This window comes from Aquarana catesbeiana, linkage group LG01 (assembly GCF_042186555.1).
Source record: "Aquarana catesbeiana isolate 2022-GZ linkage group LG01, ASM4218655v1, whole genome shotgun sequence".
NCBI classification, from domain to species: domain Eukaryota; kingdom Metazoa; phylum Chordata; class Amphibia; order Anura; family Ranidae; genus Aquarana; species Aquarana catesbeiana.
In genome coordinates this window covers 328,066,703-328,083,848 of record NC_133324.1, presented here as the reverse complement: position 1 = coordinate 328,083,848, position 17,146 = coordinate 328,066,703, and the positions used below count along the sequence as shown (strand labels likewise).

The window sequence follows — 17,146 nt, the reverse complement described above, 5'->3', positions numbered from 1 at the left end:
TAGTAAGTTAATACGTTCTTGTCATTTGCCTAATTACATGTTTAGTGGCTTGGTGGTTAATACACCTGCCTTGCAGCACTGGAGTCCCTGGTTCAAATCTAAGTCAACACACTATCTGCATGGAGTTTGCATGTTCTCCCTGTGCTTGTGTGGGCTTCCTCCTACACTCCTAAGACATGCAGGTAGGTTAATGGGCTACTTTCCAAATTGGCCTTATAATGTGTATGCATGCGGGATAGGAACCTTAACTTGTAAACTCCTTGAGGGCAGGGGCTGATGTGAATGTACTGTATGCAAAGTGGTGCACTTATATAAAAATATGTAATAAATAAACAATAATAAACAAAATCTAAATGACATAGGATCAATTCACAAAGCTAACCCATCAGCATAAGTATAATTATTTTTAAAAAAAAGTGACAGTTATTTTCAGGCGAGCCTGATGAAATTTAAAAATTACAGCCACACTGTTAAAAAAAAAAGTACATAAAGCTGGTGGGTTTTGTGATCTGAGCATATTGTATTCTCCAAGTTTACCACTAGAGTGCACCAATGTTCTGGCTGCAAAACTATTGATTGCTTCTTTGTCTCTTCTTTTTTCTGTGTTCCAGTGGAGATCAGCACTAATTACTTTACAAGCATTCTCAGAAGGAGGAACCCAACAATACTCAAGCATCACTGCAGAATACTTTACACTGTCATTTGTTATCTTCCAGGACAAAGCAGTTGAAATTCTGGGTTTGTACAAGAATATTGGGACCACGTGCCACTCTGTGCCCGTGGACAGGACACTGGCCCATGACAGGCTGCGGGAGCCGGTCAATGACATGGATGGGGCAGCTGTGGGAGTACGAGACCCCCAAAGTGATTGTAGTGAAGAACCGTCATCTTGGCACCATCTACAGATTGCTACAGCTTCTAATCATTCTGTACTTTGCATGGTAAGTGACAGTGCTTGACACCTCAATAGAACTTAAAAAATACACCAAATAATGGCAAAGAATGCATTTATCTATAATAAAATGTATGGCTGGATCATGCCTTAGTTCATATTAGATAGCGGGAAGGAAACAATTTTTCCCAAAATAAGATCAAACAGAACTTTATATAGTAGTGCAGTATTACTTGGCATTGAACTGTGCTCATTTATTGACAGGTATGTGTTTGTGGTCCAGAAAGGGTATCAGGCACGGGAGACTGGCCCAGAAAGTGCTGTCATTACCAAGGTCAAAGGGGTTTCCATGTCCAAAGCCCCTAGGGGAGCCAAGAGGATCTGGGATGTAGCGGAGTACGTGAAACCCCCCGAGGTAAGATTTATCTAAGAGCATTGGCATTTAGCACCTAGCTATGGACTTACTATTCCACAAAAGCAGCAAAGAACTTTTCAAAAACCTGCTTTAAACAAATGTGCATGTTTTAGCTTATAAAGAAAGAACTTTCCCCCCAAGTAGGCTTGGCCAGGTAGCATCAGCCATGGTCATGGAGGTGCCTACAGATATATATACACTCTCTAAACTGATACTAAATAGCCAAATCAAGCAATTGTTTTCTAATGCCAAAAAGCATCTTTATAATGCCAGTCCCAAGGGGGAAAATTACTAAGGCATCATGCACACAAATGCACATTGGCTGTTCAGCATGCAGATTCTGCATAATTACTTCTGTGGAATCTGCAGCAATGCATTGTGATATATTAGAAGATATTGCTGTATGTGGTTGTGTGTTGAGGGTGGCATAATGCACCTGCACACACCAATGTATGTCCTGAACGTAGACAGTGCGTGGCTGGAGCATACATCCATGCATGTACTGTACGTAACCCCTGATGAAAAAACGCGTACAGCTGCATCTTCTAATGCATCTCAATGGATGACTGTAAGGCAAGGCTGCTGGGCTTGGGAGAGTATTTATGGAGGCTATTCATATTGTATGGCCCCTGCACTTCTGTGTGAATAAGCCCTTTATGTTTAAAAACTAAAAAATGTTGTGAATTATTTTTACTGTAACGTTTATTCACAGAGCATAGCTTACAGAGTTTGTGAAATTCATGTTGAAGCTTAAACTGTGACTAGGAAAGTTGTGGAGGTAGTAAAAGAGAATTGTGACGGCGAAGGCAATAGGGTTGATTTACTAAAGCGTGAGAATTTTCACTTCACCTCATTCACTAAGCTAGGTAAAAATATACTTTGCAAAATAAACCTGCTTCATCCCCATCATTCTGAAAAAAAGTATAATATATAATTATAAAAAGTATAAAATAGTATATAATGCAGTGTACCTAGAAATTATATCTCGTATATATCTATTAGAACCTTGTTATAAGTCCAAGAATGTTTTTCTGTTGACATTTTTATATGCTTTTGTATATTGTATTGCACGGGTATGCCCTTAAAAAAATAAAACCTGGATATCTAAAGGTGACATACAGGAGAAGAATATATTCCCTCTTCCCAATTTGTTATTGACTTATCTGTGTGTGTCACATATTATGGCATTATGCTATGAACCCTCTGCACACTGCAACACCCTCAAATGTATGCCAATTTCACAGTATTAAAATAGGAATACTTAGTTCTATATATTTAAGCAAACATTAAACTGACTTACCAAAAAAAAATATTTTTTCTGTTTGCTCTGCCTTGCTGTAGCCATGGTCTCATGCACACTGCTGCTGTTAAACTCACGTTTTTGTGAGTTTAGGCGTTTTTTAAACTGCATTAAACTCCCCTTTTACATTCTTGTTTTTTGGTGTCATTTTACATAAATGTTGACGCTCATAAACGCATTTAAGAAACGCTGTTAAAAGCAAGTTTATAAAGCTGCATTTTTCTGCCAGCAATCCGACGTCCAGAAAGAGTTTTTTGAAAGGTCCTGTGTGCATTGGGCCAATGTGCACATTATACGATACTTTATAGAAGCATAATATAGTGCTACGTAGCATGGGAAAGACACATATAAGGAGAGATAATGGTGCTGCACACTCCGGATAATATAATATGGGAAGGTTCCCCCCAAAAGTTTTTTTTAGCAGCCAAGTGAGTAAGTAATAGATAAATTTAGCAAAATACATTCTTTATTAAAAGTTAGTAGCATACAATGTTTCAATAATAATTAAAATATGAGCTCTAAAGGGGGCATACCCAAAAGTGCAAAGGATGCAAACACAGAATTGCACATAATGTTATGTACACTTCTCTGTTTGCCTCCTTTGCACTCTTGGGTATGCCCCCTTTAGAGCTCATATTTTAATTAATATGGAAATATTGTATGCTAATAACTTTTAATAAAGAACGCATTTTGCTAAATGTATCCATTACTCACTTGGCTGCTAAAAAACACCTTTGGGGGGAACCTTCCCATATTATATAGTGCTACGTATAGTAGCTGGAGCAGAGTGAGAATTCTGGATTCATTCTTGACCTCCAAAGCATAAAATGAAAAGCTTTGTTCTAGTTTCCTAGCAGTCCTTATACGAAGATGTCATAGGTCTTGAAAGTACAAGAGACAAATGGGTTGTACAGCTCACTAGTATTTATTAAGGTAGAACTATAGATTTTGTGCTGACAGGTCCTGTGAAAAATTAATACTACTAAGAAAAACTACTTATATGTTTTATAAAAAGAAAAAAGTGTAGCGCAAAATTGTACTCATAAACATTAATATGGACATCAATGTGAACCTTAGTGTAAAACACCCGTGTATACATCCATCACATTAATGTGGACATCAATGTGAACCTTAGTATAAAACAACCGTGTATACATCTATGCTCAGTCCTGCTAATCTTGCAGGAATGATAAAATATAATAACACCATATAAACAAAAATCTGGTGGAATAAAATATCTGTTATAACAGCTTTTATGTGAAACACCCGTGTGTATATCTGTACTAGGTCCTGCTGGTCACGCAAACCTGGTATAATTGACATCAGTCACCATATATATAGAACTTTAGTGGTATGAAGATTATATTGCAATAACCTTCATACCACTAAAGTTCTACACACGGGTGTTTCACATAAAAGCTGTTATAACAGATATTTTATTCCACCAGATTTTTGTTTATATGGTGTTATTATATTTTATTTTATCATTCCTGCAAGATTAGCAGGACTGAGCATAGATGTATACACGGTTGTTTTACACTAAGGTTCACATTGATGTCCACATTAATGTGATGGATGTATACACGGGTGCTTTACATTAAGGTTCACATTGATGTCCACATTAATGTTTATGAGTACAATTTAGCGCTACACTTTTTTCTTTTTATATTTATTTACACAATTTGTCAAATTGGTGGTGTTGGCTGCTTAAACATATCACGTGGGCGCAGCAGTTTACCCCCATTTTTATAGTTTTACTTATATGTTTTGTCACACTTTATTTTTTTCTTTTTGATTCAGGGTGGTAGCATCTTTACCATCATAACTAGGACAGAAAGCACCAAACTTCAGACTCTGGGAACCTGCCCTGAGGTAAGAGAGCTACTGGGTGCTATGGTAATACCGCTTATATGTTCAGGCTGTCTTTATTGCGTATAGCATGTATAAAAACAAGAGTAAAGTTGGTACTAGAAGAAAGAAAGTACATTTTTCTTACAAATGTTATGTCAAAATAATAATAGTTATGCCAAAGTGAAGAGAACAATGGAAGACAGACAAGAAATGGAAGAGGGCAGGGATGGGCATCCAAAGGTGACTATAAATGGAGCTGCATATGTTATAAACAAGCAGGCATTTTATAAAAGGGATACAGTAGTTGTGGATAAAAGCCACACAAAGATTATGCAACAATAATATTTAAAAAATACATTTTCAGAAAATAGGTAGATTATTCCATTATTTTAAATGTATCAGACTTTCTACATTTGAAACTATTTCTACATTTGAAACTATTTCTGAAAAAATGTTATTTGTTTCAATCAGTTGCCCCATCCTCATGAAGTGCTTTCAGTCTTGAGATAACATTATTGCTGCTCTTAGGTATTATTCCAGAGATGTCAGGTTCATTAAATGCATCATGCACCTTTTTCTACATCTAAAAGGTCTTAAGTTAAAATACAATATTGCATTTACTTGCCCTAGCATTGTGCTTGTGCTGTATACGCAAAAGTTATCCAGATTACCTGACATCTTTGTTGTGACCCAGAGTTTAAGAATAGGAGCGAACATTTTTTATTTATTTTTTAAAATGTGTAAGATGTATATTTACACACACTCAATACTTATTTATTTTTATATTTTTTTATACTATTTTTATTTTCTTAATAGGAAGTCTGGAACTGATCAGTGATAGTCAGGATCCTCTAATAGCAATCGGCCAGCAATACCTCACTATAGCAAAGATCTACTGCTGCAGCAGCTCTGCCTGATCCTCTTTACTAACAGTAATGCCATGATGCACTACACCCCCAATGTAAACACAATGCAGAAGTGCTTACATTCTCTTCTACAACATGCTCCTAAGGTGCAATATGTAGAAGTATTAGAAGCCCTGGAGCTGATCATTTTCATCAGTTTTAAAAGGGGGCTGGGACAAAGCAACTTTCCTTGTGCCATTTTAAAACAGCACCTGGAACTCAATTGGCTAAGAAGAGGTATGGCAAGAAGATAGAGCCCCTTCCACTCACACAGCATACACATGTCAAACCTTTCCTCCTTACATTACATAAATCGATCCTATCCTACATGGGGGAGGAAGTGATACAATTGTGGGGTTACCTCTTTCCCGACTTGAAAAACACACATTTTGGTAGAAATATGAAGTTGTCTGATTTTCTGTATAATGAAATCCCCAATGAGAGTTCCCACTTGAGCAAAACAGCAAATACTACACCTAGGGTCTGTGCACGCAACAACATGCACGGCAATGCACCTTAAGTCATTCTGAATTGCACCCCAACTCATTCTCTGACACTCAGCGTCACAATAATATATGTTACAGTGTGCTGCCAAGAAATAATGCATGCGCAAAAGAATTTGACAGCGCACTGCACCACAACACACATCACTGTGTTGCCACAGGTTATGCTAAACTGCAATACACGTTTGTCAGAAGGTGTGTTGGTGTGCCAATTAGAAACAACTACATTGCACCAGCGTACTTAGCACCACATACATAGGGTAGACATGCTTCTGCTCAATTCTCAATTCTGAGCTTTGCTGAGGGCTTTGATAGGCCAGGCAGCCTTTAACTAGGTGTCCCTTCCCCTGTGTTTTCTGTACGTACTTGCCTTGCTTCTCATTTGAAGTGGATGTAAAGGCTGAAGGTTTTTTACCTTCATGCATTTTATGCATGAAAGTAAAAAACCTTCTGTGTACTGCCCACCCTAATACTCACCTGTGCCCCCTCTTGATCCAGCAATGTGCATGGGAGCCTCGGCTGTCCTGGGTCTCTCTCTCTCATCTTTGGCTGAGACATAGCAGCGGGAGCCATTGGCTCCCACTGCTGTAAATCACTGCCAGTGAGTCATTGAGGAGAGAGCTGGGTGGTGGGGCCAAGCTGTGGCTCTATGTGTCTTATTGATGCATAGAGCGGGGCTTGGGAGCAAGCACACACTAGTGCCCCCATAGACAACCGGCTTGCTATTGGGGGCACTAGTCAAGGGGGAGGAGCCTTAAGCACCCTGGCAGGGGACCCAAGAAGAAGAGGATATTTTTAATATTCAAACCAAACTCACTTATCCATCAATGTCCCCATGCTTTATTTTATCGAGAAATAATTTAGAAAAATCCCCATTACCCCCTCCCTCTAGCATTTCTAGCTGTGGCATACAAATTACAAAAAGGTAATGTAATTTGAGAGAGTTTAGACCTGCTTTAACTAAGTGTTAACTCTAAAGTCAGATAGCATTTAGTGGTGCACAGTCACTAGTTTGTATTGCATGGTTACCATGCTCCATAGTTCTCTGATTTACTGTCACCCATACATCTACCCCCACCAATATAGCTTTTGAAGACAAACTTGCGATGACTCTGTAGCCCCTGCATATATCTGTCTTTCTTTTTTATGAGTCCCACCTCTTCTTCCCACTTCACTTCACATTCATGATTGTTTGCAAAAAAAAGGCACATAAAGTACATAGGTAGTGTAAAGGTTTATTATTAAAATTTTAGATGGGGTAAAATGTTTGGCAGAAAAATGTAACAGTGCTATTAGGTTCAAAGATCAAGGATTGTCTAGCTTTTGACTTTCTACAAAGATATTAATTTACTGTGTAAAATCCTACATTTGTCTACATTACCATTTTTCTACTGTATTTTACAGTTTGGGACTTCTTTACTAGATATGGATTTGTCACTTGACTGGTAAGGGGGATTTGTGGTTGAGGATAGGACTTTTCAGGATGAAACCATTGCAGCAGGGGTGTCCAACCTTTTGACCTCCCTGGGCCACATTGGAAGAAGAGGAATTGTCTTGGGCCACAGACAATAAGGACAGCAGAAAAAGTTGGGCAGATCACAAGTTAACGATCACTGATATAGATAATGTAGTTAATGTACCTATCTGAGTAATAAAAATTCATTTTCTTAAATTTTTTTTTTTTTACAAAAGTAAAAGAGAGCAACATAAAACTAGTGCGATAATTGACACTGTTTTTGATAAACTAACTCAATAAATGCTCAAGGTGCTCATCAGATATGTTGGTTCTAATTTATCCCTTTGTGTGCTTCATCCTTCAAAATAGTTGCTCACAAATATAGGTGCTGCTGAAAATTGATGACATGAATATGGCATGATTGTGAAGAGCGAGAGATTTTTCTTTGGGAAAATAAAACTTATGAAAGTTCAATAAAGAGACACTCAAATTTTTCTTCGGTACAAATTGGTTGCCAATGTAAATGCATTTTTACAAAAAAAAAATCAACATTTTTAAGTACGTTTACAATTTTATGTTGGGCCGCAGGTTGGAAATCCTGATTTGCAGCTTTTGAAGGGAAACTGTAATGATTTGGATTCCATTTCGTTTTTAAAAATAGTTTATACATTTCTAATTGTAAGTGGAGAAGTCCGCGCTTAGGACAGTATGAGGGCTGCTGCCTATTCCTAATTGGTACCCCAAAAGGGTCCAATATAAGAGTAAATAAGATAATAAGGGAAAAAAACGGCGCTGCCCTAAGTATGATTGGGTATAGTATACTACATAATAGGTGAACCCAAACTATGTAACAAAGGTGCAATTACACTGTTTGTGCAAAAGTGACCCAAAAAGGGTCCAAACAGATCAGTAGCAAAGAGCAGATGCCGTAGTCTCAGCGCATACGACACTCCTGCTACAGTGGAAAATAAAGTTTAAATGAAGTGCTCCCAGTGAGTAAATGTAATAAAAAATAAAGTGAAGGAATATATCAGTGATATAGCAAAACAAAAATAGATATATATTTCCTCAGAACTCAAAAGTTTTGGGACAAAATGGCGCCAGGGGTGTGGATAAAGTGTTAAAAAATAATAATTAATTACAAGTGTATACAGTATTAATCTCCGTGTAACATTATCATATGTGTATAAAATATTTCCTACAATCTCCAAAAGTATTGGGACATCATACCATATGTGAACCCCAACAGCTTATTGTGAAACATAAATAGCTTTTAGTGACACCCTGTTGACACCCTCCTCGTTAGTTAGCTGCCAATTATATAAAAGAACGTACAGTAGCCAAGAAACTACATATACACTAAACATTAGTTTCTAAAAAGTCCATGCAGGGGGTCATCCATTAACGACCATATAGAGAAGACAAAGTTCAACACTATGTATGCTGTTAATTATATTCTTATGGACACACTGCAGTGACTTCAGTGCTTTACACTTCAGGAGTGACTTTGGGTGCTCACCCCCCAATGATACCCCACTCACCAAAGATGAACACCCCTACAGGGGTAACGAGCGACAGAGTGGGCTTCCCGGGGCAGGTGATATTCACTCCAAGTCTCCTTGCGCTCCTCTGCAGCATTCAGTCCTCACCGCTACTCCAGGGGATGGGTGTATTCTCATATGATCAGGGTACTGCAACGTATTACCACCTTCAGCACTCCAGTGTCCCAGAGGGAACAAACACAAGAGGGCCTCTTTGGTGAAATACGTTGTGTCCAATTTATTGCAAAAAATATATTATAAAAAGAGTCCCATTACACATAACCATAAGTGTGCAAGCTGAGAAACGAAATCCAAGTTTGGATTTCGTTTCTCAGCTTGCACACTTATGGTTATGTGTAATGGGACTCTTTTTATAATATATTTTTTGCAATAAATTGGACACAACGTATTTCACCAAAGAGGCCCTCTTGTGTTTTTTCCCTCTGGGACACTGGAGTGCTGAAGGTGGTAATACGTTGCAGTACCCTGATCATATGAGAATACACCCATCCCCTGGAGTAGCGGTGAGGACTGAATGCTGCAGAGGAGCGCAAGGAGACTTGGAGTGAATATCACCTGCCCCGGGAAGCCCACTCTGTCGCTCGTTACCCCTGTAGGGGTGTTCATCTTTGGTGAGTGGGGTATCATTGGGGGGTGAGCACCCAAAGTCACTCCTGAAGTGTAAAGCACTGAAGTCACTGCAGTGTGTCCATAAGAATATAATTAACAGCATACATAGTGTTGAACTTTGTCTTCTCTATATGGTCGTTAATGGATGACCCCCTGCATGGACTTTTTAGAAACTAATGTTTAGTGTATATGTAGTTTCTTGGCTACTGTACGTTCTTTTATATAATTGGCAGCTAACTAACGAGGAGGGTGTCAACAGGGTGTCACTAAAAGCTATTTATGTTTCACAATAAGCTGTTGGGGTTCACATATGGTATGATGTCCCAATACTTTTGGAGATTGTAGGAAATATTTTATACACATATGATAATGTTACACGGAGATTAATACTGTATACACTTGTAATTAATTATTATTTTTTAACACTTTATCCACACCCCTGGCGCCATTTTGTCCCAAAACTTTTGAGTTCTGAGGAAATATATATCTATTTTTGTTTTGCTATATCACTGATATATTCCTTCACTTTATTTTTTATTACATTTACTCACTGGGAGCACTTCATTTAAACTTTATTTTCCACTGTAGCAGGAGTGTCGTATGCGCTGAGACTACGGCATCTGCTCTTTGCTACTGATCTGTTTGGACCCTTTTTGGGTCACTTTTGCACAAACAGTGTAATTGCACCTTTGTTACATAGTTTGGGTTCACCTATTATGTAGTATACTATACCCAATCATACTTAGGGCAGCGCCGTTTTTTTCCCTTATTATCTTATTTACATTTCTAATTGTATGTTTGTTTTTACAAATACAGTACATGACCAAGGATTTCCAGAGTACTAAGGATTTAATTTAGAAAAAGACAGCGCTATTAAAGGGAAATATAATGTATTACAGTGCAATGTTTGTTTAAATTATTAATATCCCTCCCCTCCTAAAACAATATGTATCAATGTGCAAATAAATGGCAACAGTGCAAATCAATATTTTCAAAAAGTGCAAAAATATACTGCAAATTACATATCTTAGCAAGAATAAAAAAATAAGATAAAATAGTATACTGTATATATCTGTGCAAAAAATCATGCTAGAAATCAGTAAACAACACATATAACTCTTTAATGAATTGACGTCACCACGCACGCTGTGATCACCCTCGCGGCTTTGGTTTTTTGACCGGAGGCGCTACATGATCTTATTGAAGCCTATATACTTGTGTCAGTGGAGACACAGAAAAATGTAATTGTTTATGCTGTTTTTTAATAATAAAGTATTTTAAGACAGTTTCATGCTATGAGAGCCTCTTCTCTCTTTTTCTTTTTTGCTTACGAGCTAATAACTGATATGGAATACTTTCCCTGAGTGATCTCTGGATGGAAGCTGTAGACTGCCATTTTTATATTGGTGTGCGCTTGTTGCTGGTTTATAATCTTACCAGCATTGGGCTCTGGTGAGATTACCTAATGCTCATGGTGGTGGAGAGCACTTTTTGGTAAATAGTAGAAAAATTTAAGAAGAGCACATTTATGGTGGATATCATGCGATATACATGAACTTTCCATGAATTTGCATTAGACATTTATATGTGTTGATTTACTGATTTCTAGCACAATTTTTGCACAGATATATATACTGTTTAATTTTTTTGATTTTTGCTAAGATATGTAATTTGCAGTATATTTTTGCACTGCACTCAGCATTTTTTGAAAATATTGATTTGCACTTTTGACATTTGTTTGCACATTGATATATGTTGTTTTAGGAGGGGGGAGATTTAAGCACACATTGTACTGTAGTACATTCTATTTCCCTTTAATAGCACTGTCTTTTTAAAAATTAAAGTACTCTGGAAATCCTTGGTCATGTACTGTCTTTGTAAAAACAACATGAAACCCAAATCATTATAGCTTCCCTTTAAAAGGTGCAACTCAGGGATGTCTGACCTGTAACCCAACACAAAATCGTAAACATACTAAAAAATTTTCATTTTTGTTTGTAAAAATGCATTTACACTTGACAAACACATGTGGTCGAAGGAAAAGATGTGAGTGTCTCTTTACTAGACTTTTATAAGTTTTACCTTATAAAGAAAAATCTCCCAATCTTCACAATCATGCCTTATTCATGCCATGTACATATATTTGTGCGCAACTATTTTCAAGGCTGAAGCACACAAAGGGCAAAATTTGAACCAAAATATCTGATGAGCACCTCCTTTAATAGCACCGTCTTTATAGAAATGAACATCCTTTTTTGATATATACTGTATGTCATTTGAATAGCTGCTGTTCCCCTTTTTTGGTTGAAATCTAGAAACTGTGGTGCAGTTCAAATATTCTCTTTACTATGGATTTAAGTTGAATTCCAGCTTTACTTTTAGTCTTCCTCATTTGTACAGCCTACTCCCCTCGTAAGAAATTCATGCTTTTGCACACTGTGACCTTCTCACAGTGTGTATTAGAAGTTGTTCTATTCCCATTAGCGTTTGGCACAGTATCATCCAGATCCTCCTACTCAACATGGCTGTCAGGCCAGTTGATTTTATTGGACTGTACTGCAGTAATGTAGTTCATTACAACCCTTTGTTGGACATTGATGTTGCCTACAAGAAGCATTCTGCACCCAAATGCTCACCCCTTCAGATTTGTACAAGGCCCTACCAACCCTTCTGATGGACCACTGCTACCCCTAGAGTTCCATCAATGTTGTCAGTGGGTCTAAAATATGGTATATTTCTAAAACACCACTACGTGCATTATATAAATAATTAATTAGGTTGTCTGGGAGTAACTGGGCAAATGGGCAAATTATACAATATTATTTTTATTTCTTCTCTAAATTAAATGCTTTCCCTATCTGTCTAATGTATTTTTCAGAGTAAGTCTGTAGTTGATGCCAGGTGTGTCACTGCTGATGACTGCAAAAGTGGAGACATGCATGTACTGGGCCATGGTAAGTGGCCAGAAACGTGGTCATTTTTTATCTTTACAGCCTGAAGTGAAATGATTAACAAGACCTCTATATATGGGAATTATAGGCAGTGAGCTTGTGAATTTGAGAATGGGAATGAATCATTATGCCCAGCAGCAACGGATTAGTCTTCCCTATGAGAACTCCAACAGTTTCTTGTAAAAATTTGTTATCTAAAAGCTCTTCTCCTCTATTCAGTTATTAGAAATACTTGGTATAATTAATCATTAATGAGCCTAAAATACAAGTAAGAACAATTTTCTTTTTACTGCCTAATGTGTATGTTAAAGTGCCTGAAAAAAGTGGAGTGGTTGCCATTCCATTTACTGGATAAGATTAGTCAGTAATTCACTGTTATCAGCCATGACATTTTATCTAGGATACTTGAAATATATGCAGTAAATCTTTAAAAGCTATGAAAGTGTATCTATGCTCAGTCTATGCACAATAAAATATTTACATATTTTTAACAGTAAAAGAGTTTTAAATCAAGCTCTCATTAACCTCTGTAGCTGCATGTACTGTGAAGTAGTTCATCCTCAAACATCACAAAAGAGACTCTAAAATCAGGTTTCAGTCAGTTTCTTATAAGGGCTCATGCATTCTGGCACAGTGGGATATACACCAAAAAAAAAACAGTCATATATCTTTTTCCTCCGGAGTCACAGATATTGCGTACAGCTGTCTTTACAAATCAATGACATGATGCAGCTGTGTGCCTATGAACACAGACTCAAGCATATACATATATACAGGTGGGGATCTACGCCTCTAGACGCAGACTGTGTTCAGGGCCGTATGTCTGTACATCCCATGTGCATGAGCCCATATCAACAGTACCTACTGTTTGTTTATTAGAAAGGCTGGCAGTCTGACAAGACTCTTCTGCTTAAGGAAGCAAGGGGAGATTTTAAATTTAAAGCATCTTTTAAATACTTTGAGAATGAAGTGCTCCACAGTGCCTGCTGCTGCAAGGCTGCGGTCATTGAGGGCTTGTTTTAAAGCACCTTTTCTCATGATTAAGAACATTTAAACACTTTAATGCTCATAGTCTGAGCCTAGGTGTACTTAACTATTATCTTATACAAAAATCATGGCATGAGAACCACATAGGACCCATAATAGTTTTAAGATACAATGTACAGAAATATGAAACTGTGAATGAAATTGTAATGAAGGGCAAATAGAAGCTGGGAAGTGTGTGAGTGAGAATCACAGGCAGGAGAAAAAAAGAAAAAATAATTTTAGATGAAGAAACACGTCAAACATTTATCCCAAACAAGCAATAGTAAAACAAATCAGTCATAGTCAATACAAATTGTTTAGAGAGTGATGACTAGCTATTGGTATTTCAAGGTCTATCAATCCAGCCCTACAGGATTTCCTATGTAAAACTGATCCCACTAATTTCAGCTTTGTCCTTTGGTAGGTATACAGACTGGACGTTGTGTAAATTCTACTCGTGGATCATTGAAGACCTGTGAAATCTTTTCATGGTGTCCACTAGAGGATGAAACTGTGACCAGGTTAGTGATAATTCCTAATTCATTGTTAAACCACCACTTTATGAGTGGAGAAACTACAACCAAAATGTACCTTGCATGATTGTGACGGACAGCAGTGCATACCATGCATGATCATAACAGATTGAGATGTCAGAAACAATAACTATGCCACTAGACACTGAATGAAGAAACGATAGCTTTAAATTTATGCAATGATGCACTGATGAAAACAAAAAAGATATGAAAAGTAGTGATATTGATTCTTTTAGTTTCGATTATAGGAGGTAAAGTATATCTTAACCCAAAACCAAAAATGTAATATATTGTAGCTTGGTCCTTGGTGTGATGGCTTATTCCGCTTTATTTTCATCTGGTAATCCTGAAAAGAACACACTTCCTGTCTTTGGCTGGCTACATCATTCCTTAACTGTATCTATGAAGGGAGCCAAAAGTGTCACCTTAGGAAGCTGTCCTCGACTAGACGCATGACCATATCTCTTAATTTCCATTACATGGGGATAGGGCAATTGATAGAGGAAGGAAGGAAGGAAGGAAGGAAGGAAGGAAGGAAGGAAGGAAGGAAGGAAGGAAGGAAGGAAGGAAGGAAGGAAGGAAGGAAGGAAGGAAGGAAGATATTCTGAAGTGCACTGCATTTCTGGCAAGATCAACAGGTATTTTCTGAATTTGCTGAAAGTGTTCTTAGTTAGAAAAAAAAAGAAAATGAAGACAGCCATCATGTCTGATGCCATGTACACACGATCGGAAATGCCACCAGCAAAACTCCGATGAGAGCTTTTTGTCGGAAAATGCGACCGTGTGTATGCTCCATCAGTCATTTGCTGGCGGCATTCCAGCCAGCAAAAGATTGGGAGCATGTTCTCGATTTTTTGGTCAGGAAAAGTTCCTATCCGAAAATGCAGTCGTCTGTATGCAATTCGGACACGCAAAAAACGACGCATGCTCGGAAACGATTCAATGCATGCTCGGAAGCATTGAACTTAATTTTCTCGGCTCGTCATAGTGTTGTACGCCACCGCATTCTTGACGGTCGAAAGTTCAGAGAACTTTTGTGTGACCGTGTGTATGCAAGGCAAGCTTGAGCAGAATTCTGTCAGAAAAACCATCCAAGTTTTTTCTGACGGAAATTCTGATCGTGTGTACGCGGCATTAGACTGTAAACTGCAGTACATTGCATTTTTGTTCTTGAGTTTAGGTAACTTTTCAACCCAAAGAAAGAATGTAGGGCACCATATATAAAAATGAATGCAACCAAGTTATTGATGTGGGAATGTTTTTGCTTTTTTGTGCATGTGTTCACACTGGGGCTACCTGTCAGGTGACTTAGCCGCCTGACAAGTCATGCTCAATACAGTGCAATGGAACTGTTCTAATGGGAGCAACTCAAGGCGCTCCGACTTAGAAAAAGGTTCCTGTACTACTTGGGGGAGACTTTGGAGGGGCTTGCATTGACTTCTATTAAAGAAGTAGTTTGCAAGCCACACTGAGGTCGCGCTGTGCGGGGTGGCTTCAGAGTCGGACGAACAAGTACTACTTCTTTACATCTTTGAAAAAGATATCATATGTTACATTCTAGTCAACATGGACATTGAACTTTGGTTGTAATTCATCCTAAGGTTGGCCATTGTTGGGGAGATAATGAGGTGGTGGGGCATTGGGTCTGTAGGTAAATATCCCAACTGGGCATATAAGTTGTTTCTATATATAGGCAGTTAGTGTACCATGACCGTAAACCTGATCCATGGAGTATTGTTTGCAAATAAATAGAGAAGAGAGTTCTGTATAGTTTATTAGTCGTAGTTCTTAAAAAATAACTTTTTTTAGGGGTAAAAAGGCCCCCTTCACCGGGGCTATATTGTAATGTATTACAGCCCTCATTAAGGGGTGGGAAGGAATATGGCTACATAGTTAGACTGGTTGAAAAAAGTCCATCTAGTTCAACCAATAAAAAGGAAAAAAAGACATTTTACAATCCTATATACACAATCCCACACCCACAGTGGATCCAGAGGAGGGCAAAAAAAGACCAGCAGAATTCCTTCCTGATCCTCCAAGAGGCAATCGTATATTCCCTGGATCAACTTCACCTATAAATGTTAGTATTCAGTTATATTATGTACATTTAGGAAAGAATCCAGGCCTTTTTAAAGCAATCTACTGAGCTGGGCAGAACCACCTCTTGAGGGAGCCTAGTCCTCATTTTCACAGCAATTACTGTGAAGAAAGCTTTCCATATTTGGAAATTAAATCTCTTTTCCTCCAGATGTAATGTGATAACCTTCTAAAATAACTAAGACCGTTCATAGAAAGAGGCATGAACCACTACTCTCTGAATATGGTCTTTTAGACAGTTTTCTATCCATTTACAAACTGATTTTTCCAGGCCTGTAGACTTTACCTAACACATTAGCCGTCTGTGGGGAAACGCTTTTGCAAAGTTGAACTATATTACGCCCACAGCCACTCCTTTGTCTAAGGTTTTACTTACCTCCTCATAAAAAGAAATCAGATTTGTCTGACAACTTCTGTCTTTCATGAATCCATGCTGTCTGTTGCTTAACCACTTGACAACTGGGCACTTAAACCCCCTTCCTAACCAGACCGATTTTCAGCTTTCAGCGCTCTCACACTTTTAATGACAATTACTCAGTCATGCAACACTGTACCCATATGAAATGTTTGTCCTTTTTTTCCACACAAATAGAGCTTTCTTTTGGTGGCATTTAATCACCGCTGGGTTTTTTATTTTTTGAGCTATAAATGAAAAGACTGAAAATTCAGAAATTTTTCTTTGTTTCTGTTATAAAATTTTGCAAATTAAGAATTTTTCTTCATAAATTTTGGCCAAATTTTATACTGTTACATATCTTTGGTAAAAATAATCCAACTCGGTGTATATTATTTGGTCTTTGTGAAAGTTATAGCGTCTACAAACTATGGTGCCAATCACTGAAAATTGATCACACCTGAAGTACTGGCGGCCTATCTAATTTCTTGAGACCCTAACAAGCCAGAACAGTACAAATACCCCCCAAATGACCCCTTTTTGGAAAGTAGACATTCCAAGGTATTTAGAAAGAGGCATAGTGAGTTTTTTGAAGTTGTTATTTTTTACCGCAATTCTTTGCAAAATCAAGATTTTTTTTCTTTTTTCACAA

General features: G+C 37.8%; 1 protein-coding gene across 1 annotated transcript in view; it reads left to right on the top strand.

Annotated features, from left to right (window-relative positions):
• The first annotated feature begins 653 nt into the window (after positions 1–653).
• P2RX2 (purinergic receptor P2X 2) overlaps positions 654–17,146 on the top strand; it is a 79,295-nt gene continuing 62,802 nt past the window's right edge. Inside the window, exons 1-5 of the mRNA XM_073630997.1 lie at positions 654–941; positions 1,157–1,307; positions 4,408–4,479; positions 12,372–12,447; positions 13,895–13,991. Of these exons, the coding sequence (XP_073487098.1) occupies positions 799–941; positions 1,157–1,307; positions 4,408–4,479; positions 12,372–12,447; positions 13,895–13,991 (539 nt within the window). The 5' untranslated portion in view covers positions 654–798. The remainder of the gene's footprint in view (positions 942–1,156; positions 1,308–4,407; positions 4,480–12,371; positions 12,448–13,894; positions 13,992–17,146) is intronic.